Raw genomic sequence first — 26,033 nt, 5'->3', positions numbered from 1 at the left:
TAGTGTGGCGTTTGGGACCTCATCAGTGGCTGTGCTACAGGTGTAGATGGGGGATATGACATTGTAGATTAGGAGACAGCAGTTGGCAATGAATTATTGGGTCAACCTACAGGGACATGGGGTGTCGCATCCTGCAAAGGGATTTTACAGGCATGCTGGGAACATGAGCGAAGACAGAACACAAGCTTTAGGTGGGTAATAGCCAGGCGAAGGAGATGGGACTGTATGAAGGGAGTTCAGTCTGAGGGTAGCTATTCCTGTAAATCCACAATGGCTACTCCGGCCTTCAGTAGTTGATCTAGAAGTGCTGACGAGACTACAGAAAGATAGGGAGGGTGTTGATCCATCTGATTTGTTTAAGAGATGTCTGGATACTGTGTATCAGGATTATATGGCCGTTTACACAGATGGTTCAGGACGTACTGGGTCAGCCTTTGCGGTGCAGGAATGTGGGGTGGCAGTCAAGAAACATATTACAGATTATCTGGCTGTATATAAGGCAGAGTTGATAGCCATACTGTTGGCCTTGCAGTGGGTGGAGAAAGTCAAGCCAGACAGAGTAGTTATTTGCTCTGATTCATGTGCAGTGTTGATGAGTCTCTAGTCCTTTAGGTCACGTAGCAGACAAGGCCATGTATAATGAGGGTCTACAAACCCATGGCAAGATTAGACAGATGGGTATACAGATAAGATTTACTTGGGTCCCAGCCCATGTGGGGGTGGAGAGGAACGAGGCAGTTGATGTACTGGCTAAGCAAGCACTTGGTAGTGGGGATGTTGTAGTTTCAATGAGCAAAGCAGAGGCAACACGCCTGATATGGACAGTGATGGTGCAGATATGGCAGGAACAGTGGACTAGAGATACGAAAGGCAGGCATGTCGGGGCAAGTCGGGGATGGGAGGACGCACATTTATAATTCTAACAGTTTTTTTGTTGGCAGAGTATTTAATTGTCTTAAAATATAGTTCAATTTCCTTTTGCAAGGGAAGAAGAAGAATAACCAAGCAAGAACCGTGGTCAGACTAATGGAAGGCGTGTCTTGTCACGGCAGACGAATCGGGTTGGTTTACTTGTTCCTAGCTCGATAGCTTTGTCAAGTTAGCTAACAGCAGCTCACGGTTGTGGACAGCATGTCCATTCAACACTTAGGGAAACAGGCAACATGCCATGAAATCCCATCAAATTCACAACGCAGATAGATACCCGTTATAGCTACGCTATAAACTGGAGGTTAGTATCAAGCTTTGGCATGTTTTATCTTCTGTTTTGCGATATTTAGTCAGCTAGCTAGTGTCTGTTAGCCAGCTAGCTAGCCTTAGCTATCAAGCATCTTGAATTGGGGAGGGCTGGCATGTGTTCCTGTTTTTGCCATTAGATTAGCTACTCTACTGTACATGCATGATCGCTCATGTCTAGTTAACGTTAGTTAGCTACCTAGGTAGGTTCCACAACACATTTTTTGTGAGCGTTTTATAATTGAGAATGGAGCACGACAACATGTTTTAAAAATGTTGTTTTTTTGAGCACGACAACATGTCCGTGTTAGTTCATCATCGTTACATCACCACGCCAACAAGGCTACAAGGTCAGATTTGCTGACTGGGTGGAGATGTCACAAAGTATATTTGTAATTAGATGTGGGTGTAGTGCAAACATGATATGCAGTACAGTGCAATATTACAGTTACTTAGCTAGCTACATTTTGTTGTCCTGCACCAGAATATAACTTTAGCTGTGGTGCCTTTTGGACCTAATAACTTTTGGGGAAATAAAGTATCTCTTTTTTTTCTATCAGAAAAAGGACATGTTTGACTTTCAGAAAAACATGTTGTTCATACTCAAGCACTTACATTTTTTGAGGTGCGTTTTCCAATCTGTTATGTGCATAATCCTAACAGGGTGGAAATGTAAAGACTAAATTAGCCATTTCTCTGTGAGTGAGAGATTGAACTAGCACAGTGGTTCCCAAACTTTTTATAGTCCCGTACCCCTTCAAACATTCAACCTCCAGCTGTACCCCCTCTAGCACCAGTGTCAGTGCACTCTCAAATGTTGTTTTTTGCCATCATTGTAAGCCTGCCACACACACACATACACACTATACGATACATTTATTAAACATAAGAATAAGTGTGAGTTTTTGTCACAACCCGGCTTGTGGGAAGTGACAAAGAGCTCTTACAGGACCAGGGCACAAATAACAATATAATTTATCTCTTTATTTAACCATCTTACATATAAAACCTTATTTGTTAATTGAAAATTGTGACTAACTCATCACTGGTTAATGAGAAAGTTGTGCTTGAAAGGATGCACATAACTCTGCAATGTTGGGTTGTGTTGGAGAGAGTCTGTCTTAAATCATTTTCCACGCAGAGTCTGTGCCTGTATTTAGTTTTCATGCTGGTGTAGTTTTCATGCTGGTGAGGGCCGAGAATCCACTCTCACATAGGTACGTGGTTGCAAAGTGTCTTAACAGCGTGATTTGCCAAGGCAGGATACTCTGAGCACAGCCCAATCCAGAAATCTTCAATTTCGATGAGTCTCTCTTGTTCAGATATTGGTAAGTGGACTGGAGGCAGGGCATGAAAGGGATAACGAATCCAGTTGTTTGTGTCATCTGTTTTGGGAAAGTACCTGCATAATTGCGCACCCAACTCACTTAGGTGCTTAGCTATATCACATTTGACATTGTCTGTAAGTTTGAGTTAATTTGCACACAACAAATCATACAATGATGGAAAGACCTGTGTGTTGTACTTGTTAATGCAGACAGAGAAGAGCTCCAACTTCTTAATCATAGCTTCAATTTTGTCCCACACATTGAATATAGTTGCAGAGAGTGCCTGTAATCCTAGATTCAGATCATTCAGGCGAGAAAAACCATGACCCAGATAGGCCAGTCGTGTGAGAAACTCATCATCATGCAAGTGGTCAGATAAGTGAAAATGATGGTCAGTAAAGAACTTTAATCTTATCTCTCAATTTAGGTCAATACTTTGCCCCTTGATAACCAGCGCACATCTGTATGTTGTAAAAGCGTTACATGGTCTCTGCCCATATCATTGCATAGTGCAGAAAATACATGAGAGTTCAGGGGCCTTGCTTTAACAAAGTTAACCATTTTCACTGTAGTGTCCAAAATGTCTTTCAGGCATTCCTGACAGCTTGGTAGCCTAGTGCATTGGACTAGTAACCGAAAGGTTGCAAGATCGAATCCCCAAGCTGACAAGGTAAAAATCTGTCGTTCTGCCCCTGAACAAGGCAGTTAACCCACTGTTCCTAGGCCGTCATTGAAAATAAGAATTTGTTCTTAACTGACTTGTCTAGTTAAATAAAGGTCAAATAAAAATTCCCTTGGCAGCAAGAGCCTCTCGGTGGATGCTACAGTGTACCCAAGTGGCATCTGAAGCAACTGCTTGCACGCCGTGCGTTACCACTCCACTATGTCTCCTTGTCATGGCTTTTGCACCATAAGTACAGATACCAACATGAGCAGCAGCTACATTTTGGCTACATCTGGACCTTTGATGGAATTCCTGTGAGAGAGTAACAGTTAATGTGATTGGATGTTGGCCTCCCGGATGGCGCAGTGGTTAAGGGCGCTGTACTGCAGCGCCAGCTGTGCCATCAGAGTCCCTGGGTTCGCGCCCAGGCTCTGTCGTAACCGGCCGCGACCGGGAGGTCCGTGGGGCGACGCACAATTGGCCTAGCGTCGTCCGGGTTAGGGAGGGCTTGGTTGGTAGGGATGTCCTTGTCTCATTGCGCACCAGCACTCCTGTGGCGGGCCGGGCGCAGTGAGCGCTAACCAAGGTTGCCAGGTGCACGGTGTACCCTCCGACACATTGGTGCGGCTGGCTTCTGGGTTGGATGCGCGCTGTGTTAAGAAGCAGTACGGCTGGTTGGGTTGTGTATCGGAGGACGCATGACTTTCAACCTTGACTTTCAACCTTCGTCTCTCCCGAGCCCGTACGGGAGTTGTAGCGATGAGACAAGATAGTAGCTACTACAACAATTGGATACCACGAAATTGGGGAGAAAAAAGGGGATTTTTTTTTTTTTAAGTCGGTCAGCTGCAGCAGGGGGAGGAAATTCGTCTGCCAGCAAGCCTGCAGTACGAGACATTCGGCATGGCTTTATGAGTGCCCAGTGCACAAACACATTCAGCAACACATTCGATCATATGCTTGAGATGGCTCCCTCTGATCAAGAACTGGGCTAGAAATGTTTATACATCTACTCTAGAAACGATTAGCCCTTTACAGATCTATGTTAGTGGTACTGTAAAGAGACAGGTCGATGTTCTCTCTTGTTGCTTTCTACACTCATTCATAATCTGCCAATTATTAATTTATATTAGTAAACCGATTTATCACCCATTTCAATTTGCCATTTGTTATCACCCATTTTCAATTCGTCAGGTTCTAATTCCCCCCGCTGTCTGTATTGAATGTGGGCTTAGTCAATCTTCTGTGGATAGTAGTCTTTATGTTACCAGATGTGCTATTGTATCAGTGAGGTGTTGTGGGAGTGTGTGAGGTTTAAAAACTGGGTGTAGTAGCTAGGAGAGTGGAGACGTGCACACAACAGATACCTTATCTTAGTGTGTCAAGCGCTCTATTATAACCCCTCCTATCCCACATGAACGAGGCTACTGTACGTCTAGTCACTATCACTTAGAAATAGACTCCTTAATAACAAGCTGTTTGTCATTTGGACTAGTAGTGGCTGTTGGCTATTCAAGAACCCCTACGACACACGTTTGGATAATATGCACGGGCCTAGAGTTAGGCTAAGCTCTAGCTTTACAATAGTCATGCTGTTGTCCAGGAAGTGACCAGGCTGGCCGTCTTGCCCTGAGGACATTCTGTATTTTGTCTCAGTAATCAGGCACAGTTTGACAGAGTATAGCTCAAATCAGAGGCACTCCCCAACAGCCTTGTTTATTTAACATATAATGGAATCTGTCAAGCACTAACTAGCCTCTCATTAGAAGACAAAATTAAAGTAACACTATGACAATGAAATTTGAGTAGTGTGGTTAAAGTTGATGTTTTCTGTCTGTCTCAGGTGGTCAGGATGGGGGAGCGGCCTGTTGTTACCCCCTCAGCTGGGATCACTCCAGTGCAGCAGATGCTGGCCTCTGGCACTGGGGCGCTGCTCACATCAGTATTCGGTAAGATCAATGTCCAATAGAGGGGCACAACAACAAACATGTCCTCTCTCTGCCAATAAATAAATAAACCTACCTAGGGGAACCAGTAAAAGCACAGATTACAAACACCAAGATGGTGGACTGAACACAGCTATGTAGACCACCTCAAGATAAAAAGGTAATATTCAAAATCGGTGAGTTAGACTAAATATTAGCACTACACAATCTGGTGGGTAATAACCTTCAATCTGGATAACAACACAGAACAAATCTTAAGACTAGAGAAATGTATCAACAAATATGTTGAAAACAAGCAACACCCAAACATGGCAGAGAGTAAGACAGGGGAACCTACTTCAAAATGAAAATGTGACTCTTCTACAGACACAGACAATTTAATATTTTCACCACCGGGTCTGGTAAAGGACAAAACCGATCTGTTAAAATCAATAAATGACAAACTGGGTATACTTGAACTAGTCAGTGTTGGTCAATTTCTTCAACAGATGATCAGGTCTATATAATTATCAAACATTCTTAAAATAAAGTGGTGATCCTAACTGACCTAAGACAGGGAATTTTACTAGGATTAAATGTCAGGAATTGTGAAAAACTGAGTTTAAATGTGTATCTCAGCAACAAAAACATCCCTTTTTCAGGACCCTGTCTTTCAAAGATAATTTGTAAAAATCCCAAACTTCACAGATCTTCATTCTAAAAGGTTTAAACTCTATTTCCCATGCTTGTTAAATTAACCATAAACAATTAATGAACATGCACCTGTGGAACGGTCGTTAAGACACTAACAGCTTACAGACAGTAGGCAATTAAGGTCACAGTTATGAAAACTTAGGACACTAAAGAGGCCTTTCTACGGACTCTGAAAAACACAAAAAGAAAGATGCCCAGGGTCCCTGCTCATCTGCGTGAACGTGCCTTAGGCATGCTGCAAGGAGGCATGAGGACTGCAGATGTGGCCAGGGCAATAAATTGCAATGTCTGTACTGTGAGACGCCTAAGACAGCTCTACAGGGAGACAGGACGGACAGCTGATTGTCCTCGCGGTGGCAAATCACGTTAAACAACGCCTGCACAGGATCGGTACATCCGAACATCACACCTGTGGGACAGGTAGGGGATGGCAACAGCAACTGTCCTAGTTACACCAGGAATGCACAATCCCTCCATCAGTGGTCAGACTGGCTGGACTGAGGGCTTGTAGGCCTGTTGTAAGGCAGGTCCTCACCAGACCTCACCGTCAACAACGTCGCCTATGGGCACAAACCCACCGTCGCTGGACCAGACAGGACTGGCAAAAAGTGCTCTTCACTGACGAGTCGCGGTTTTGTCTCACCCGGAGTGATGGTCGGATTTGTGTTTATTGTCGAAGGAATGAGCGTTACACTGAGGCCTGTACTCTTGAACGGGATCAAGTTGGAGGATCCGTCATGGTCTGGGGCGGTGTGCCACAGCATTATCGGACTGAGCTTGTTGTCATTGCAGGCAATCTCAACGCTGTGCGTTTTGGGGAAGACATCCTCCTCCCTCATGTGGTACCCTTCCTGCAGGCTCATCCTGACATGATCCTCCAGCATGACAATGCCACCAGCCATACTGCTCGTTCTGTGTGTGATTTCCTGCAAGACAGGAATGTCAGTGTTCTGCTATGGTCAGCGAAGAGCCCAGATCTCAATCCCATTGAGCACGTCTGGGACCTGTTGGATCGGAGGGTGAGGGCTAGGGCCACTCCCCCCCAGAAATGTCCGGAACTTGCAGGTGCCTTGGAGGAAGAGTGGCTGTTACTTTTGATTTTGACCCCCCCCCCCAACTAATTCCTGTTAGTCACATGTCTGTGGAACTTATTCAATTTGTGTCTCAGTTGTTGATTCGTGTTCATACAAATATTTACACATGTTAGGTTTGCTGAAAATAAACGCAGTTGACAGTGAAAGGACCCTACCGTTCAAAAGTTTGGGGTCACTTAGAAATGTTCTTGTTTTTGAAAGAAAAGCACTTCATTTTGTCCATTTTAAAATAACATCAAATTGATCAGAAATACAGTGTAGACATAAATGTTTTTAATGACTATTGTAGCTGGAAATGGCAGATTTGTTTTATGAAATATCTACATAGGTGTACAGAGGCCCATTATCAGCAACCATCACTCTTGTGTTCTAATGGCACGTTGTTAGCTAATCCAAGTTTATCATTTTAAAAGGCTTATTGATCATTAGAAAACCCTTTTGCAATTATGAAAACTGTTGTTCTGATTTAAAGAAGCAATAAAACTGGCCTTTAGACTAGTTTAGTATCTGGAGCATCAGCATTTGTGGGTTCGATTACAGGCTCAAAATGTCCAGAAACCAGGACCTTTCTTCTGAAACTCAGCCTTCATTTCTCAGAACAAGAATAGACTGATATTTCATGTGAGAAATTGCCAAGAAACTGAAGATCTCATACAATGCTGTGTTCCACTCCGTTCACAGAACAGAACAAACGGTCTCTAACCAGACTAGAAAGAGGAGTAGAAGGCCCCGGTGCACAACTGAGCAAGAGGACAAGTACACTAGAGTGTCTAGTTTGAGGAACAGAAGCCTCACAAGTCCTCAACTGGCCGCTTCATTAAATAGTGCCTGTAAAACACCAGTCTCAATGTCAACAGTGATGAGGTGACTCCAGGATGCTGGCCTTCATGAATGTCTCGTATGCTGTGTGATGGCACGAACAAATTAATGATTGATTGATGCAGTAGCCTATATAATTATTGAATTATAGGCCTAAGAAAGTTACCGTACACAGCATGTGGTCTTAGGCCTACAGCTGGTGGTTATACAAGGCTGCTATTCTAAGCCTACTAATTATGTCATTACTTATTATTATAATGATGATCATAATAATAGTAATGATAACAATAAGGATATCTAGAAATAGGAGGGTTATAATTATAAAAATGATTTTTCTGACAATTTTGAACAGTGTTAACTCTAAATAATACCAGAGAAGTCCGATTTAATCAACGATAGTCAGTGTAAAAAAAGGGTAAAGGTACAAGGCTGTGTAGATATCTGGCTGTGTTGGCAAAATCACTACATATCCCATCGAACCTAGCGAGGAGAGGCTGCCTGATGTCACAGTTCCAAGACCAATCAGAAACGTCCAGCTAACCCTATGCCAATGTCACAGTTCCAAGACCAGTGAATCTGAAAATTGATGTTGGGTCTGTTTTAAGTAGCAATGATATCCTTCTCCACCGTCTTATGACAGATTTCACAAACCAGTCATGACTGTTAAAAATAAATTTAAAAAACTGTACGTTTCTTTCCAGCAAATGATAACTATTGTAGCAAAGGAGTTTTGAAGTTGAGGGTGCAGTATTTCTGAAGTTTGGCAATGAGGACAAAAATTAGCATAGTTCAGTAGCCAGCTAGTTTAGCCAGGGAAAATGAGCTCGGACCTAGTGCGCATGTGCACCAGGCAAATTCAGGAGACGTATTATAGATTTTATGCCCTGATATCAGGAGCTGGTGGCGAAAAGTGAGATTAAACAATTCAGAGACCAAAACATATAAATCAGATGACAAATATTTAAGGAGAGTGAATCGATATACCGTACTAAAATCAATTGTAACAAAGCTATATTAGATACTATCTCTACAGAATTAGCTAGCTTGTTGACCACGCTGATTTTCATCGGGTTACGGGCAGGATTACGATTCATGATATCAAGACTTGATCTGCACTCTTTTAGCTGTTGAAAAATAAAATGTTTGTAAAAAAGTATTTGTATAAAAACAATTAAATGTTATTAAATATGTACATAATTTACATGAGCTCTCTGCCTAGCCTGCCACTAGGTGCCATGGCAACTGTAGAACTAGGATGAAATATTCCATCATGGGTGACCGAAACCTCCACGACAACACAGGAGTCTGCCACAACTGCATCAGAGGCTGTCACTGGTTCACTTTGTGTGTCCGTCTGTGTCCATCTGAGGTCCACTCCAGTCTGGTTGTACATGTTGAGGTCTGGCTAGTCTGACCAGACTCCAAAGCCTGTGGAACAAGTGTCCAAGCCTTGTGTGTAGGAACACCCCCCTCATGTATGCACATGTTCCTCATTGACGAGACCCATGATGGGTGTTAATAGATCAGTATAATTGAATCTGTCTCTCTTTCACAGTCACACCACTGGATGTGGTGAAGATAAGGCTGCAGGCCCAGCAAACACCATTCTATCAAGGTAGAACACTAACAGATAACATTCACTGCTTATACGATGAGTCTGCTTATTGCTTCTTACCATTGCGAGGATAGTCTAAGTATTAGATGTTTATGTCCCCACTCCTCACCCCTGAAAACTGGGGCGTCAGGTAGCCTAGTGGTTAGCGCATTGGGCCAGTAACTGAAAGGTTGCTAGATCGAATCCCCGAGCTGACGTGGTACAAATCTGTTGTTCTGCCCCTGAACAAGGCACTGTTCCTAGGCCGTCATTGTAAATAAGAATTTGTTCTTAACTGACTTGCCTAGTTAAATAAAATAAAAAAATGTTTAAAAAAACTCAACTGCACTGTCATCACTTTCCCTGTGAGAGACTACATTCAGCCTCTTGCCCATCTGCTCCCTAAGCCTAAATAATAGAAGAGGGGTTGAGGTAAAGGGGGTTTAGAAGTCCTTATGTCTGCAATGTTGACCTTCGGCAGCCATGTCAGGCTACATTTAGTGGAATGTGAGACATGCTTTAGCTTTTCTCTGCTCAAATGCTTATTTTGTGTGTCTTGTGCTCTTTCATTGTCTCTCCATCTCTGTGTTTCTATCTCTCTCTCTTTGCTTTGTTTCATAGCTTTAGCTGCTGACTCTGCTTCATGGAGTGGTGTAATCCGCCCCTCCAAATGTGAGTAAACCCGCCGGCGCCGCTCACTGCATGCCCAGACTTTGCCCAGTCTGACTGACGACATGTGCCTATCTGGCACTGCTCTGCCAATATGACCTACTAACAAACTGGGTTTCCTGGGAAAACAAAACAAATGCGCTTTAGCCATAGTCTGAGCAAATTGATTTTGAAATGTTTGGCAATTATATGTACCCTCTATGTCTATATATGTAACGTCATACTCTTCCTCAGTGCATCCTCATACTCTCAGCTGAATGATTATACGGGCTACAGCCTTGGCGCTCTCTCTCTATCTCTCCATTCAGCTACACCATAACTTACTCTGAACATTTTATAAAGAAAACTAAGGAAAATTAGCCCAGATAGTGTAACCAGCTAGTTAGAATTAGCATATTGAACTTCACAACGAAATGATGTGGTAACAATGAGTGCTTTCTGGTACTTGAAAGAATTCAACATGATTCATAGCTACCAGATATCAAATTGTGCCTTGCGGTACCTGTGTTTAGGAATCTCAAAGAAACAAACAAGTAGTTCATAGGTTATACTGTATAACACTCATTTTACTATGTAATTTTCTATTACTAGAGGAGCTTGTTTGTTTGTTTATAGATTTCTCCTCAAATACTTTGCCTTGGATTGACCATTTGCCAATACCTAAAATAAGGCAAACACTAGTAGTCCAGAGCAGGCCTTGGCTAGAGCAGCCTTGGTGTTATCGTCCCCAGTGTCGGTCTGACCGGTCATTGCCATAACCTCTGTTATTAATAGCTTATCTAACCTCTGTCATGGACACCTATCGACTGAAAAACAAACTGTTGAAGTATTTATTTTTGTACCAATGTCATTATTTTCTAGAACTATTGAATATCCATTCATTTGACATAGAACTAGAAGCTATAGATGTATCAAACATGAATGCGTGCCCTACAGAGACGCCAACGTTCAGCATTACTCCCAGTAGGTTCACATTTACCTATCTATAGTATAGATATAAGTAGAGCATCGTGTCTCATACAGTAACGTATTAACCAGTATGGTTGTTTTGGTGACCCTGTTCTTGTGTTTTGTCTCTCAGGGAAGTGCTTCCTGTATTGTAATGGCCTGATGGATCACATCTATGTGTGTCAGTATGGGGCCAGCTGCACCAGTTGGTACAAAACACCAACCCACTTCAGTGGCACCCTGGTAAGAGACTCAGAACCCTCTTATTCACTCCCACCAACACAGCACAACATCACCTGGTTTGACATCATTAAAACACTGGATGGGGAACGACCTGTCTTTTGAAGTCCCAAATGTTTGTATTTTTTTGGAACTCCACAGTTCCCAAGGACAAACACAGTGTGGTGTTTGTTTTTCTCAGGATGCTTTTGTGAAGATCACGCGCAACGAGGGGGTCAGGTCTCTGTGGAGCGGGCTGCCTCCCACACTGTGAGTCACTGGGGTATTTCAAGTACATGTATTTGTAATAAAGAACGGTAACGAGCGATCAGTCCTTGATTATATAAAAGAGAACTCAGAACTATAACTTGCAGAGCTTTGAGATTGACAGACTCTTGCTGTTTGTGTACAGGGTGATGGCGGTGCCTGCCACGGTCATCTACTTCACCTGCTATGACCAGCTCAGAGACTTACTGCGCTACGGCATGGGGTTCCAAGGCAACTACATCCCCCTGGTGGCTGGGGGTCTCGCTAGACGTAAGTGGACTACATGAGACGGGGGTTCACAATGTCTTGAAGTTGATTAAGTCTTGATTATGATACAGTTCAGTTGTCACACACCACACTAAGAATGTAGATATATAATAATGCCATTATTACATTGTTCCCTTCTGTAATGTGTTTGTTGCTGCCCCTCTTCCGTTGACTCCCCCATGTCTGTGTGTTCTCCAGTGGGAGCAGTGAGTGTGATCAGCCCATTAGAGCTGGTGCGTACCAAGATGCAGTCCCGGAAGCTGACCTACAGCGAGCTGAGGGTGTGTATCCGCTCTAGTGTTGCCCAGGATGGCTGGCTGTCCCTGTGGAGGGGTTGGGGATCCACCGTCCTACGAGACGTCCCCTTCTCAGGTGAGACTTCACCTCCATGGACGTTATGTCACTAGCCATTTATCTGTCACTGCTAGGGCTTAGTTGGACTGGTTGATAGTAGTTGGGGGTTACATAATGAAGACCGCCTGTGTGGGTGAATAATAAATACTTCGGTGTGATAATGTTTCTCAGTGACTTTTCAACCTGACTGTTTTTCTGTGTGTGCAGCCCTGTACTGGTTCAACTATGAGCTGGTGAAGGCCCAGCTGTGTGATCAGTACAATGTGTCTCAGGCCACCTTCTCCATCAGCTTCACAGCAGGGGCCATCTCTGGAGCTGTGAGTATCTCATTAATACCTCTACTGGGAATTTACAATGTATGTAAAGTAGATGTCTTCTATTAGATTTCATGAAGAAGATTATGGATGGTTTGTACATTGCAAGGTGTATATAGTTAAATAGTCACACTTTTTTAAATTTTCAGTTTACTGTGAGACAGAGGTGTGTTTTATTATAGGTAGATCATTAACAAATATGGATAAGAGTTCAGTGTGCTTTCTCTCACCAGGAAAGGAAAGGCAGTTGTAACACAGATGTTATTTGTATTTATGACAGAAAGAGGCCATGATAAATAAAACCAAATGCCTCTCCCTGCTGAAAACAGGCCTATGTTTGTTTAGAGAGATTCTCTCACATGTGAGAGAAGTAGACACACTTACTTAGCCTAGATCTGTAATAAAACAGGAAGTTCCCTGACAAATCATGGCAGTTCTGTAGTCCTCTCATGAGTTATAAGGGTTGAGTTGACACCAGAAGGGTTGACACCAGAAACAAATTGAGAATTGCTGTGTCATTGTTGTCACCACTGCAAATCGACCATTCCAGTGTTTTACTTGCTATATTGTATTTACTTTGCCACCATGGCCTTTTTTTGCCTTTACCTCCCCTATTTCTGGTTAAATAAAGGTGAAATAAAAAAATAAATAAATTGTGACAACCATTAAACTGTTGATAATTGATAACAGGTGGACCCCCTGGTTAAAATCTGTTTTTAGTGTTTCACCTGTCTAGTTACATAACGTACTGCTGATCAAATAGATCAGGGGGTAAGTTATGTTGATTTCACTGGGTATTGCTGTTAATTTCACTGGGTATTGCTTATAGAGAGTGTGTCTATTGTCTTCTGTCCCAGGTGGCTGCCATCGTGACCCTACCTTTTGACGTGGTGAAGACACGAAGACAGATCCAACTGGGAGAGATGGAGACACTGGGAGGTGTGTAATTACAGGGTCTTATGTACCCATATGGCCATTCACGTCTGAAATCGTATTTTATCCTCTGATAGAATGTAGGATTGCCTACTAAATCTCTGTCTTTCTCCCCTTCCTCCTAGTCCCTGTGAAGAATCACACATCCACATGGCATATCATGAGGGGAATTTGGGCTGAATCGGGATACAGGGGGCTCTTTGCAGGTAAGTCCAAAGGATATATAATAAGTATATATTTGCAATGCCTGAAGCGCTGGTATAGTAAGCAGTCTGAATGGAGGACTAAATCAGGTAAATTGTGTCTCTTTATCCCCCTCAGGTTTCCTACCCAGGGTGATCAAAGTTGCCCCAGCCTGTGCTGTCATGATCAGCACCTATGAGTTTGGGAAGATCTTCTTCCAGAAGATGAACCTTGACCGGGAGCAACAGGCCTGCTGAGGGGCTGTGTGTGTGGAGAAGCAGGGTTGGCTACCTTCTTCTGTCAGAATGGGAAGAGACTGTTCGCAGCTGCCAATGCACGCTCACATGCACGCTGTGCAAGACTGCTCCTGGTTAAGACTTTGCACCTAGAAACCTGAGCTTCAAATCACCCCGGAGGAGTCTCTGTCTCTCAATTCAGACAAAGGCAAAGACATGAGGAATGGGCTTTTTTTTGTCTGTTTTCTAGCCCGTTCTATTGGCCCACAGGGAGGCTACTCCTACAACTGTGAACACTGTCATACGTGTATCCATGAATGTGTCCATTAGTTAAATTCAGAACTGTGGGGGAATGGCCCTGTGACCTCAGGCTTTAGCATGCTTTCCTTGCACACCAAGTGTTCATCTTTGCTAGTACAGCCCCCTGCTGTTCATACCTGGGAGAACACTTCTAACAACAACCCTAAAAAAAACTGCATGCAAAGTAATCCATTCAATCAAGACCTTCCCTTCAACTACTAGCCCAGACCAAATGCATGGCTGAGCTGGGATCAGTGGATTTTCTAAATGTAGCATTCTCTCATATTGATTTGTCATCTGACCAATGGTAGCCTACTATTCGATGTCCATTTTTGTGATGGGAATAAATACAATACTTATGTAGGTGGGTTACCATGGCTCATTCCCCTAGGATGAGAACTGGGTTTTATCAGTTAATTTGGTACATGTTATTCAATTAAATACTTCAGACAAAACAGCTGACAAATTTGACTATGCTGTCTAAAAGGGGTTGACATACTTTTTTTTTTTTTTTTTTTTTTACATGATTGAATGTATGCAGGTTTTCTGTTGATCCGTTTCAGAACTGGGCTGAGTCAATATAGTTTTTTTGAAGAACTTTCGTTAGATTATTTTTTAGCATTTCAGAAAGATCTGGAGTTCTACTAACTAGGCTACTGAACTGAGTTGTTGCCTTGATCTTCAATTTGTGTGTTTATTATTTCTTGTGTACCTTACATGGATGTATAGACTGTTTTATATGCTGTGACTGGTTTTACTGTTGTTTTTATTCAGTCAGAGGGATATAGATCATATAACAGAATGCCTAATTGGATTCAAAGACATTTTTTATTTCACCTTTATTTAACCAGGCTAGTTGAGAACAAGTTGAGATGGACAGTTGTAAAATTAAAAAGGTGTTGCACCAATCACACGAGCTTTTGCCTTATCTATTACCTGATGCATTTCTGTGACAATAGAATTCTAGTTTTGAAGCAAGCGGGGAGAGGTGCCAAGATGGCGGCTTGAACAGACACTTTTTTTTTACCGAGCTCCGTATCTATCTTCAGGAAGATTGTGAAAAGTTTAGTCATTACTATTTTTATTTGTTCAAGATATAAGACCTTTCCTGTGACTGGAATAGTAATTGGATAATTTTTTTCTGCATGTCCATGCAAAGTCGTGAAGAAGTTAGCAGTACTATTGCTAATCAACAAGAGAGAAACGTGCTTATAGACAACTGCCATAACTACTCTTGGCCTATTGATAATATCATGCTTTCGAATGCTGTTGAAGATGACAATTTCCCCTCTTTACCGGTTACTCCGTGCAAACCTCCACCCTCCAAAAAACCCAACATGAACTCTGACATCGTGGCTACCCTCTCATCAACTCCAGGTGTGACGCCATTGAGAAAATGGTAGGCGCGAACACCATGGTTATCGAAAGCTTGAAAAAGACTGGAGTTTGCATGTGGTGATATCAAGGATGTGAAAACGAGAGTGGCAAAAGTTGAAAAAAGTGTGGAAAGGAATAACAATGTCTACCATAGACGTCTCACTGATCTGGAATAATACACAAGAAGATGGAACCTGAGACTCTACAGCTTGCCAGAGGTGGAGAATGAAGATGTGAGAGGAGAGGCTATCCGTATCTGCCAAGAAGTTTTGCCTGCAGAGAAGAACAAAGTTGGTGATACCATTGACGTTGTGCATCGCCTCGGCAAGAAGCAACAGCAAAACGATTCAAGACCTAGGGGTATCATCATCCTCTTCACTGCCAGATTCTACAGGGATGCTGTCTGGAAAGCTACTAGGAAGAACGCCTTCCTTCAGAGCCATGGTCTGCGTTTCGCCCATCATCTCAGCCCGGAGGGCATAGAAAGAAGGAACAAGTTGTGGCCAACGATCAAGATAGCATGAAATGAGGGGAAGGCTGCTTACTTCGTCGGAGGACGAGGCTTCATCAACGGTTCAGAAATCCATATTCTTCCCTAAAATCTCACCAGAAGGAACAGGTTGATGGTTTCAGCCATGGTATTCTCATTTTCCTTATGTTGTTTACCTAACAAGCGTCAGGTGACTGTTTTTCAGGAATACTCAGGTATTTCAATTTATTAGTTTGTTCTTGTATGACCAGAAGACATATTTTGTTTACAAACTTACGAAGAAGATTGAAAGCTGTATTTATTTTTTTATGTATACCGTAACTAAGATACTGTTTTAAAGGGCATACAGGTCTGCTCTGACTTTACACGGCTATTGCTCTATTTAGTATTTAATACTTATTTCCAAAAAAGGTCTTAGGAACGGTGAAACATTTTTTTATTCAATTATTTTATGATCAGTTTTCATATGCACTTAACATAGTAGGTACCCTTTTATTTAAATTATTATTTGTTTTATTTCTCAGAATAGTTCCTGATTTACACCAGAGGGTTTTTAGTCTCTCTTACTACAAGAACCCTTGGTTTGGTCTTGAACATAATTTTCATTTGAGTTGAATTTCAAAGCCAGATAACGTCTAGCTCAAAGGTTATGGAATAAGCTATTTTCACTTTAAATTGACTTAAATGGTGCAGATCTCGGTTCCTTATCGTTTACGTTCACTGCTCCTACGTCTTTGACTCATCCTACTACAGTTTATACTTTTATATAATCTTTGTTGTTTTGTCTTTGTCTATAGTTTCTCTTAATGCTAGGGGGTTATGAAACAATGTGAAGTGCAAGGCCTTATTTTTATTTGCTAAACAATTTCAAACAGATTTTTGCTTTTTTCAAGAGTCTCACTCAATTTCGGCTGATACCAACTTCTGGAGGTCACAGTGAGGCAACGATATTTGGCTCTCCCATGGATCTGAACGCTCCGCCGGTGTCACTACAATGAAAAATACCTTTGGCGGTAATATTCTACACTCGGAATGTGACCCCTTTGGTCACTTTATTTGTCTTGTGATCAGTTACAATGACATTACACTCATTACTGTAAACTTCTACAGGTACAACACCAAACATGAGAATGATTTGCTTGAATCTATAGAGAAACATAACCAATGAAGTATATCTAAATTTCCCAATTCGTTATTATTGATAGGAGGGGACTTTAACATTACAATAGATAATTCAACTGATAGATGGCCCCCAGGTAGGCCAACCAATCAGAATTTGGGTTTAATTATTTTTATGGAAAAGTTTGATCTTACTGATATGGCAAACTACCTGCCCTCCAGGACACCTACACCACCCGATGTTACAGGAAGGCCATAAAGATCATCAAGGACAACAACCACCCGAGCCACTGCCTGTTCACCCCGCTATCATCCAGAAGGCGAGGTCAGTACAGGTGCATCAAAGCTGGGACCGAGAGACTGAAAAACAGCTTCTATCTCAAGGCCATCAGGATGTTTAACAGCCACCACTAACATTGAGTGGCTGCTGCCAACACACTGACTCAACTCCAGCCACTTTAATAATGCGAATTGATGGGAAATGATGTCAAATATATCACTAGCCACTTTAAACAATGCTACCTAATATAATGTTTACATACCCTACATTATTCATCTCATATGTATACGTATATACTGTACTCTATATCATCTACTTCTGCATCTTTATGTAATACATGTATCACTAGCCACTTTAACTATGCCACTTTGTTTACATACTCATCTCATATGTATATACCGTACTCGATACCATCTACTGTATCTTGCCTATGCCGCTCTGTACCATCACTCATTCATATATCTTTATGTACATATTCTTTATCCCCTTACACTTGTGTGTATAAGACAGTAGTTATGGAATTGTTAGTTAGATTACTTGTTGGTTATTACTGCATTGTCGGAACTAGAAGCACAAGCATTTCGCTACACTCGCATTAACATCTCCTAACCATGTGTATGTGATAAATAAAATTTGATTTGATATATGGAGAGAGAGGTTTCCGGCCAAAAGATCATTCACTTGGAGTAACAAAACAGGTTCCAGACAATCCAGAATCGATTTTTGTCTTATATCCAAATGTATTGATAGTGAGTGTGTTACTACAAATATTTGTACTACTCCCCTCACAGACCATAGGGCTATTTACATTGATATCAAAATATTTACCCCTGATACTAACCTTGGTAGAGCATCCTACTGGAAGCTAAATAGCTCATTATTAAATAAAGATATAGTTAAATTTGAGGTTAAAGATCTGCTCTCACACTTTTGGGAAAGGGCGTGTGAAGAAAAATCTTATTGCAAGAACTGGGAGCTCTTTAAATTTGAGGTGTCCAAATACCTTAGCAAGATTACTACCATATTTTCTAAGACCAGAAGAGCTGAGGAGGAAAAGGTGATCATTAAGATAACTTCCCTTTCTCAGAGGTCCCCAGCCGACCTCTTGGGAGAGGAGAAGATGAAACCAATTGAGTTACAAAATAAACTGGATAAAATATATAAATTAAAAGCAGAAGGAGCCTTTATTAGATCTAGGAAAAAATGGATTGAGGAGGGAGAACAGAATTCATCCTATTTCTTTAGACTTGAGAAATTTCCCTCTAAAAATAACACTATCCATAAGTTAAACATTGAAGGTGTTATTACAGATGACCAAAAATGAATCGCTTAAATACTGTAGCAATTTTTACAGAAAATTGTATAGCTCTACGTATTGTCAGGAATCCACAGATGTTTTTTAATGTTCACTCTATCAGTGATATAGAATCTAAACAGTGTGATGAACCCATCAAAGTTGAAAAGATCATAGAGTCTATCAAACATCTAAAGAACAATAAATCACCAGGTGTTGATGGAATTACATCAGAATTTTACAAATTATTTTCTGAACAAGTAGCTCCCTTCCTATTTGAAGTCTTTTTTTTAGAGAGTATTAAAAACAATGTTCTCCCTCCTACAATGAGTCAGGGGTTAATAACACTGATACCTAAGCCTAAAAAATAAGTGCTGCTCATCGATAACTGGCATCCGATTTGTCTTCTTAATAATGACTGTAAGATATTAGCCTTACTACTTGCAAAAATAATTAAAGAAGTCCTGGATACAATCATTGATGAAACACAGATCTTGCTTCATGAGGAACATACTTATTTTTAACAATGTCAGACTAGTATTAGACATACTTGACTACTCAGACCTAATAACTGAGGATAGCTTCGTTTTTGAAGCAAGCGTTTGTACAGCAGGAAGGCGGAACCATGATGCTGGTTGATTACGTTAATCACGTGACGGGTCACGTCCTTGTATAAGTACCAAATATCCCCCTTTCATAGGCCTCTTTTTCAATCGGCTCTGAGACGAAATGGTGAGTTCGTCTTTCTTATTTGAGACTTGCGGTTTCAATCCGTTTTGTATCTTCGCAATCCTTATATGTTCCCCCTCTAAATCAATAGCTAAGATGTGTCTATATGTAATTAATACAGTTGTATGATGTTAGACCTTACCATAATAACATTGTCTTAGATTATTACAGAATGAATGTATGCAGTAATCGTTGGCATACTGGTATTTTAAAATGGCTGATACACTGAGGCCTAGCATGCTTCGTTACTCAAATACATTTGACATTTTGTAACGTTAGCTCACAATCACACTTGTTTAAAACTGACAACGTGCTAGTTGTTTCTACCGTTAACTGGTTTTTACCTTATGAGGCCTGACACCCATTAGCCTGCCCAACAGTAGCTATTCGAGGTCCTCCGAACCTCAGCGTTCCACATGTTTTTTCCCAAGACGCTGTTTACATCGTCAGTTGGGATTTATTTAGTGAGGTTGCTACTCCGGTTATTGATTAAACTACTTATAGGTACAAATCTTTGAATATGGGTGACGATTCCCTCGACGGGCGGACAGAATGGTTGGCCTCGTGCTGTTCCTGTTCAATGTCGAGTTCTGACATACTGACTCAAGTGCGTTCATATAGTTTTGTATGCCTCATGGACAATGTGCTGAATTGCGTTGTCTTCACAGTCCCACCGTAAATTTTCGGCTCCTCGCCATGGATCCTTGGGCTTCCTGCCCCGTAAGAGGAGCAGACGTCACCGTGGTAAAGTGAAGAGTTTCCCCAAGGATGACCCCAGCAAGCCAGTCCACTTGACTGCCTTCCTTGGCTACAAGGCTGGCATGACTCACATCGTGCGTGAAGTCGACAGACCTGGCTCAAGTGAGTATTTGGCTCCATGCTGTTTTGTTTAATTGACTGGGTGAATATTGCTGTGGGTTTTACGAGTCTTGGGCGGCAGGGTAGCCTAGTGGTTAGAGCGTTGGACTAGTAACTGGAAGGTTGCAAGTTCAAACCCCCGAGCTGACAAGGTACAAATCTGTCGTACTGCCCCTGAACAGGCAGTTAAATAAGAATTTGTTCTTAACTGACTTGCCTAGTTAAATAAAGGTAAAATAGAAAAAATATTAGTTTCGGTCTTGTATTACAGTAGTTTGTCGTTTTTTTTTTCTGCCTATGATGATCCCCTCGACGGGCGGACATATTGGGTCTAACCCTTGATGAATGTCGAGCACTGAGCGCAGTCGATGAGCATTGAAATTATGCAATTTAAGTCTACTGTGAACTCCTGTATTACAACCCTTTATACCTGACTACTATTTTCCTAGAGGTGAACAAGAAGGAAGTGGTTGAGGCTGTGACCATTGTGGAGACTCCTCCCATGGTTGTGGTGGGTGTTGTGGGCTATGTCGAGACACCCCGTGGCCTGCGTTCCTTCAAGACCATCTTCGCTGAGCACATCAGTGATGAGTGCAAGCGTCGTTTCTACAGGAACTGGTGAGTCATTATACACGAGAAATAATAGATATTTTCACAAACATTTTGACGCATTTTGTTCGATGTATAAAACATGTGGTTTAGTGAGCTAGTCTTAACATCCGGTGCCCCCCCTGGTGGCAGCTCCGCTCGGGTGCCTCGTGGCCTGATGAGCTCCGGGCTCCTCTGGCCGGTGGAAAGTGCTTCTTAGAAACCGCGCCATGAGCTGAAAACCCTTCTGAAGCTGTAACTGCCCCCTTCGCCCCTGTGAAGGCTGGGTGAGCAGCTGAGTGCAGTGTTCTTCCGCTGGCCCCCTGGGTTATGAAGGACCTGTGCCAACCTTTGTGCCTCTTCTCCCCTACCCTCCGGTCACGCTGCATGCTCTCAGGTACAAGTCCAAGAAGAAGGCCTTCACAAAGTACTGCAAGAAGTGGCAGGATGATGAGGGCAAGAAGCAGCTGGAGAAGGACTTCGCCTCCATGAAGAAGTACTGCCAGGTCGTCCGCATCATCGCCCACACGCAGGTGAGTCTGAGCAGGATAGAATACGCTCCCTGCAATGCCACATAGTTTAAATGAATCGGACCTCCCTTTGTCTGTGATGAGACCACGGAACACTGCGTCAGGCATGACGTCTGACACGCATGAGGATACATTCCATGCTGCCTTCCTTCTGAGACAATGTCCCCTGTGTCACATTTTAACCAAATTTTGGGTTAAATAGTGTTTGTACTAGCTATACTGGTCCTTGTCCCAGGACTAGCAGGCTCACCTGCCTCTTTCCCCCCCTCCAGATGAGGCTTCTGCCCCTGAGGCAGAAGAAGTCCCACCTGATGGAGGTGCAGCTCAATGGAGGCTCCATATCTGACAAGGTGGACTGGGCCCGTGAGAAGCTGGAGCAGTCTATCCCCATCACCAATGTCTTTACCCAGGATGAGATGATCGATGTCATCGGTGTCACAAAGGGTCACGGATACAAAGGTATGTGTCTTAAGAAGGTTTTTGTGTTTGAGACCGGAACACTGCGTCAGGCATGGCGTCTGACACGCATGAGGATGCATTCCTGCTGCCTTCCTGAGACTACAACCCACCAATGAACATGTAGTTAACCAAACTTCAGTTATTCATGCCAAGTCCTCAGGTACTAAACATTGACATTTCCCCTTTAGGTGTCACCAGCCGTTGGCACACAAAGAAGCTCCCCCGTAAGACCCATCGTGGTCTGCGTAAGGTGGCCTGTATCGGTGCCTGGCATCCCTCCCGTGTGGCCTTCTCCGTGGCCCGCGCTGGTCAGAAGGGCTACCACCACCGCACAGAGATCAACAAGAAAATATACAAGATCGGCCAGGGCTACCACACCAAGGACGGCAAGCTGGTGAAGAACAACGCCGCCACTGAGTACGATCTGTCCAACAAAAGCATCACCCCTTTGGGTGGCTTCGTCCACTACGGAGAGGTGACCAATGACTTTGTCATGCTGAAGGGCTGCACAATTGGAGTTAAGAAGAGGGTGCTAACCCTGCGTAAGGTGAGGAAAGAGACAATTCCATCTTATGCATGCTTATTCCAATGCATTGTCAGTTGGCATTAATTTGGATAAACTGAACAGGTACATATTAAATATAGGTAGTTTCCTCCCTGGGCTGACTGAACGAGTGCTGTCCCTGTTGCATGTAGAGTTCTGACGTGTACTGATGGTAGGGCATTTGTTTCATACCAGATGGACATTTCGCTCAATATTGTTGTCCTGTATGGCCCGTTACAGGAATGCATCACTGATCTTTAAAAAAATATATATATATTCTTCTGTTCAGTCTCTGTTGGTGCAGTCGAGCCGTCGTGCCACGGAGAAGATCGACCTGAAGTTCATCGACACCACCTCCAAGTTTGGCCACGGCCGCTTCCAGACAGTGGAGGAAAAGAAGGCGTTCATGGTGCGTTCAGTTTCCATGACATTTACTGGTCTCTTGTCTTCACTCTGTTTCACAAGTCCCCTGGATCAATGTAGTGGACCCACTCTAGTTCACATACAACCGGCATTGCAGCTCAGTCCCCTATGCCCATAGTGCACTTATCGTAACCTGGTTCACTCTTGGTATGAATTTGGGTTCCATTCAGGTGCTAGATCAAACTTCAGTGAGGCAGGGGAGCGGCATCATTTTTTTGCTGTTCCCTGTTCACTCTCTGGGAACATCACCCCTGGAGCCACAGATGGTGTAGAGGCTGCTAATTAAACTCTGTATATGCATTGTCACTGACCACTTGTCCTTTTTGTCTACAGGGACCACTCAAGAAGGACCGCATTGCCAAGGAAGAGACTGCCTAAATGTCGTGTCCTCTCCTCTAGCTCTGTCTGGTATGAGTCCTCATGCTGCACGCCGGAGTTGTTTAATAATAAAACAAGTAAACTCTATTCTCGTTTCTTATGATATGCGTAATCTCAAACTTTCATTTGAGGCTTAACTTCTTGCGTCGAGCCATCCCGGATCCGGGATCGTGAATACAGCCTCAAGCTCATTACCATAACGCAACGTTAACTATTCATGAAAATCGCAAATGAAATGAAATTAATATGCTAGCTCTCAAGCTTAGCCTTTTGTTAACAACACTGTCATCTTAGATTTTCAAAATATGCTTCTCAACCATAGCAAAACAAGCATTTGTGTAACAGCAGCGTAGCATTTAGCATCTTCAGGGAACATTTTCACAACCAGAAAATCAATCAAATAAAATTTCCTTTGAAGAACTTCAGATGTTTTCAATGAGTAGACTCTCAGTTAGATAGCAAATGCTCAGTTTTTCCTGAAAGATTATTTGTTTAGGAGAAATTGCTCCGTTTGGTGCGTCACGTTTGGCTACCAAAAAAACAAAAATTCAGTCTTCAAAACACCAAACTTTTTTCCAAATTAACTCCATAATATCGACTGAAACATGGTAAACGTTGTTTAGAATCAATCCTCAAGTTGTTTTTCACATCTCTTCATGATATATCGTTTGAAAGCCTCAATCACTGGATGACTGCGTGCAGCTTGTAGATTACACACCAATTTAGACAAAGGACACCGGGCGGACCCCTGGTAAATGGAGTCTCTTATGGCCAATCTTCCAATGATATGCCTACAAATACGTCACAATGCTGCAGACACCTTGGAGAAACGATAGAAAGGGCAGGCTCATTCCCGGTGCATTCACAGCCATATAAGGAGACTGGAAAACAGCTTAAAAAATTCTGCCCATTTCCTGGTTGAAGTTTCATCTTGGTTTCGCCTGTCGCATGAGTTCTGTGGCACTCATATCTTTGCAGTTTTGGAAACCTTAGTTTTCTTTCCAAAGCTGCCAATTATATGCATAGTCGCATCTTTTCGTGACCAAATATTGCGCTTAAAACGGGCATGTTTTTTTATCCATAAATTAAAAGAGGCGCTTGCCCTATATCCAAGAAGTTAACTGGGCCCAGCAAGTTGAGTTCTTGTATCGGTCAATGGGTGAAGTTCAACAAAGAATGGAATGCTTATTTGCTACACGTGGCTTGATCAAATTAAGTTGAGTGTCCTGATAAGTAGGACAGTAGACAGCCCAGCAGCTTTCAGGGAAATTCAACTAGCTTATTTTTTTTGTGACAGTTGTGTAGATACTGTTTGTACCACCTAAACTGCTGTGATATTGTCTAAGGACTCAAACTGAATAGATGCACAGATATCTACCTCTTATTAGACTTTCTTTCGATGAATGCCTCGGAACTCACGTTTCTATGAGTTTGGTCACCTTGCCCAAGAAGTTAAATAATGCCGTTTAAAATTAAGGCAAATGTTCAGTATTTTATACAGACCATTTTGGCTGTGCATACTATACTACCCGTTGGCGATTATACCTCATGAGCAATAATGTTTCACATCTTGCCACCAATTTGAAGACCTTCAGTGTTTGCATCCTAGAGTTAGTATCTTGTCACTGAAGGGGTGATCTGTGCTTTAATGCACAAGCTATTCATGGGCTCTATATGCGGTTGCACCTGTTGGCAGTGAACTTGTCAAGGTCAACATGGCTCATGAAATAAGCTGACTTCAAAAGCACTGTGCCTGTAGTTCAGTGTAGTGGTTGCCTGCCTTGGGGGAGCTGAAGGATGTTGATGCATTTGGGCAGTACTGGTGGCCTTGTACCGTTGCCTGTCAGCATATTGGGAAGCTGCAGATGACAGCTCAGTGAATAATGAAAACGGCTGATGTGGTTAATTAGTACAGTTCAAGGCTAATAGATGGTTTGCGAATCTCATGACTACCTGCATAGTTACACGGCAAGATGTACATTTTGTATAAATGCTCTGCTAAAATATTTTTGTGCTTCGAGTGTGTAATGGGAATTTGGTCAGGGTAACTGATCCTAGCACTTATTCCATCAACGCTGAGAAATTGACTGGACTATTGTGATATGGCCACTGCTGCAGGCTGTCTGAATTTTCAAGGTAAAGAACACTGCACTCCAGAGTGCACTGATCAGGATGATGGCATGTCTAGATGAATTGTCAGTTTTAGACCATTATTGATTTACGTGAAAGTAAACAGCCACACGTCTTTTTAAATGCAGGGCATTTTCCATTCAACCAACACTGGCTACACAGTGTACAGAACATTAAGGACACCTTTCTAATGGGTTGGATACCCTTTTGCCTTCATGGCCCATATTGACTTCTGTGCTTCCCACACGTCAAGTTTCTATTTAACTAGGCGAGTCCTTTAAGAGCAAATTCTTATTTACAATGACGGCATACCAAAAGGCCTGAGGGGATGGGCTGGGATTAAAAATATAGGACACATCACGAGACCCAAAACATAACATTGCGGCAACACATGGTACAAATATTATTGGGCACTTGAAGTTACAGGTCTGTGAGAGCCAGAAATCTTGTTTGTAGGTGACCAAATACTTATTTTCCACCATAATTTGCCAATAAATTCATTAAAAATCCTACAATGTGATTTTCTGGATTTTTTTTCTCATTTTCTCTGTCATAGTTGAAGTGTACCTATGATAAATTACAGGCCTCATCTTTTTAAGTGGGAGAACTTGCACAATTGGGGGCTGGCTAAATACTTCTTTGCCCCACTGTATTTGGCTTCAGTCAGAGCTCACCTAGCTCTGTACAGCAATTAAGCCTTCCACTCTGACTCATCTCAAAAGTGCTTTCACCTCCACTTCAGCAGGTAATGAGGAGGACCCTGAGGGCCT

At 42.5% G+C, this 26,033-nt stretch overlaps 2 protein-coding genes and 3 non-coding genes across 9 annotated transcripts; all 5 read left to right on the top strand.

The window, feature by feature from the left end:
- The first annotated feature begins 14 nt into the window (after positions 1-14).
- slc25a39 (solute carrier family 25 member 39) lies at positions 15-14,980 on the top strand. Of its 5 annotated transcripts, none has more exons than XM_024405945.2 (13): positions 15-191; positions 991-1,061; positions 5,072-5,177; positions 9,336-9,395; positions 9,996-10,046; positions 11,125-11,234; positions 11,413-11,480; positions 11,623-11,747; positions 11,943-12,116; positions 12,306-12,415; positions 13,270-13,351; positions 13,471-13,551; positions 13,667-14,980. In XM_024405945.2, the coding sequence occupies exons 3-13, from the start codon at positions 5,081-5,083 to the stop codon at positions 13,783-13,785; spliced, it is 1,077 nt and encodes a 358-aa protein (XP_024261713.2). In that variant the 5' UTR covers positions 15-191; positions 991-1,061; positions 5,072-5,080; the 3' UTR covers positions 13,786-14,980. The 5 variants fall into 5 exon arrangements, with proteins under 5 accessions (XP_024261713.2, XP_024261712.2, XP_024261714.2 ...); XM_024405944.2 differs by having other exon boundaries at positions 986-1,061; XM_024405946.2 differs by lacking the exon at positions 991-1,061.
- Positions 14,981-19,258: 4,278 nt separating this feature from the next.
- rpl3 (ribosomal protein L3) lies at positions 19,259-23,220 on the top strand. Its single transcript, XM_024405938.2, has 8 exons — positions 19,259-19,356; positions 20,022-20,214; positions 20,661-20,829; positions 21,197-21,332; positions 21,602-21,788; positions 21,977-22,335; positions 22,622-22,741; positions 23,089-23,220. Exons 1-8 carry the CDS (start codon positions 19,354-19,356, stop codon positions 23,131-23,133), a joined length of 1,212 nt encoding a protein of 403 aa, XP_024261706.1. The 5' UTR covers positions 19,259-19,353; the 3' UTR covers positions 23,134-23,220.
- On the top strand, positions 21,398-21,491 carry LOC112237359. Its single transcript, XR_002951401.1, has one exon. It is a non-coding gene; the product is annotated as a small nucleolar RNA U83B (small nucleolar RNA).
- LOC112237360 lies at positions 21,811-21,892 on the top strand. The gene has a single exon (XR_002951402.1). It is a non-coding gene; the product is annotated as a small nucleolar RNA U83B (small nucleolar RNA).
- Positions 22,873-23,003, top strand: LOC112237358. The gene has a single exon (XR_002951400.1). It is a non-coding gene; the product is annotated as a small nucleolar RNA SNORA54 (small nucleolar RNA).
- Positions 23,221-26,033: the final 2,813 nt, after the last annotated feature.

Source organism: Oncorhynchus tshawytscha, linkage group LG09, assembly GCF_018296145.1.
Source record: "Oncorhynchus tshawytscha isolate Ot180627B linkage group LG09, Otsh_v2.0, whole genome shotgun sequence".
NCBI lineage: Eukaryota > Metazoa > Chordata > Actinopteri > Salmoniformes > Salmonidae > Oncorhynchus > Oncorhynchus tshawytscha.
Note: the sequence above shows the minus strand (reverse complement) of the source record. Positions and strands in the feature narration are given on the sequence as shown.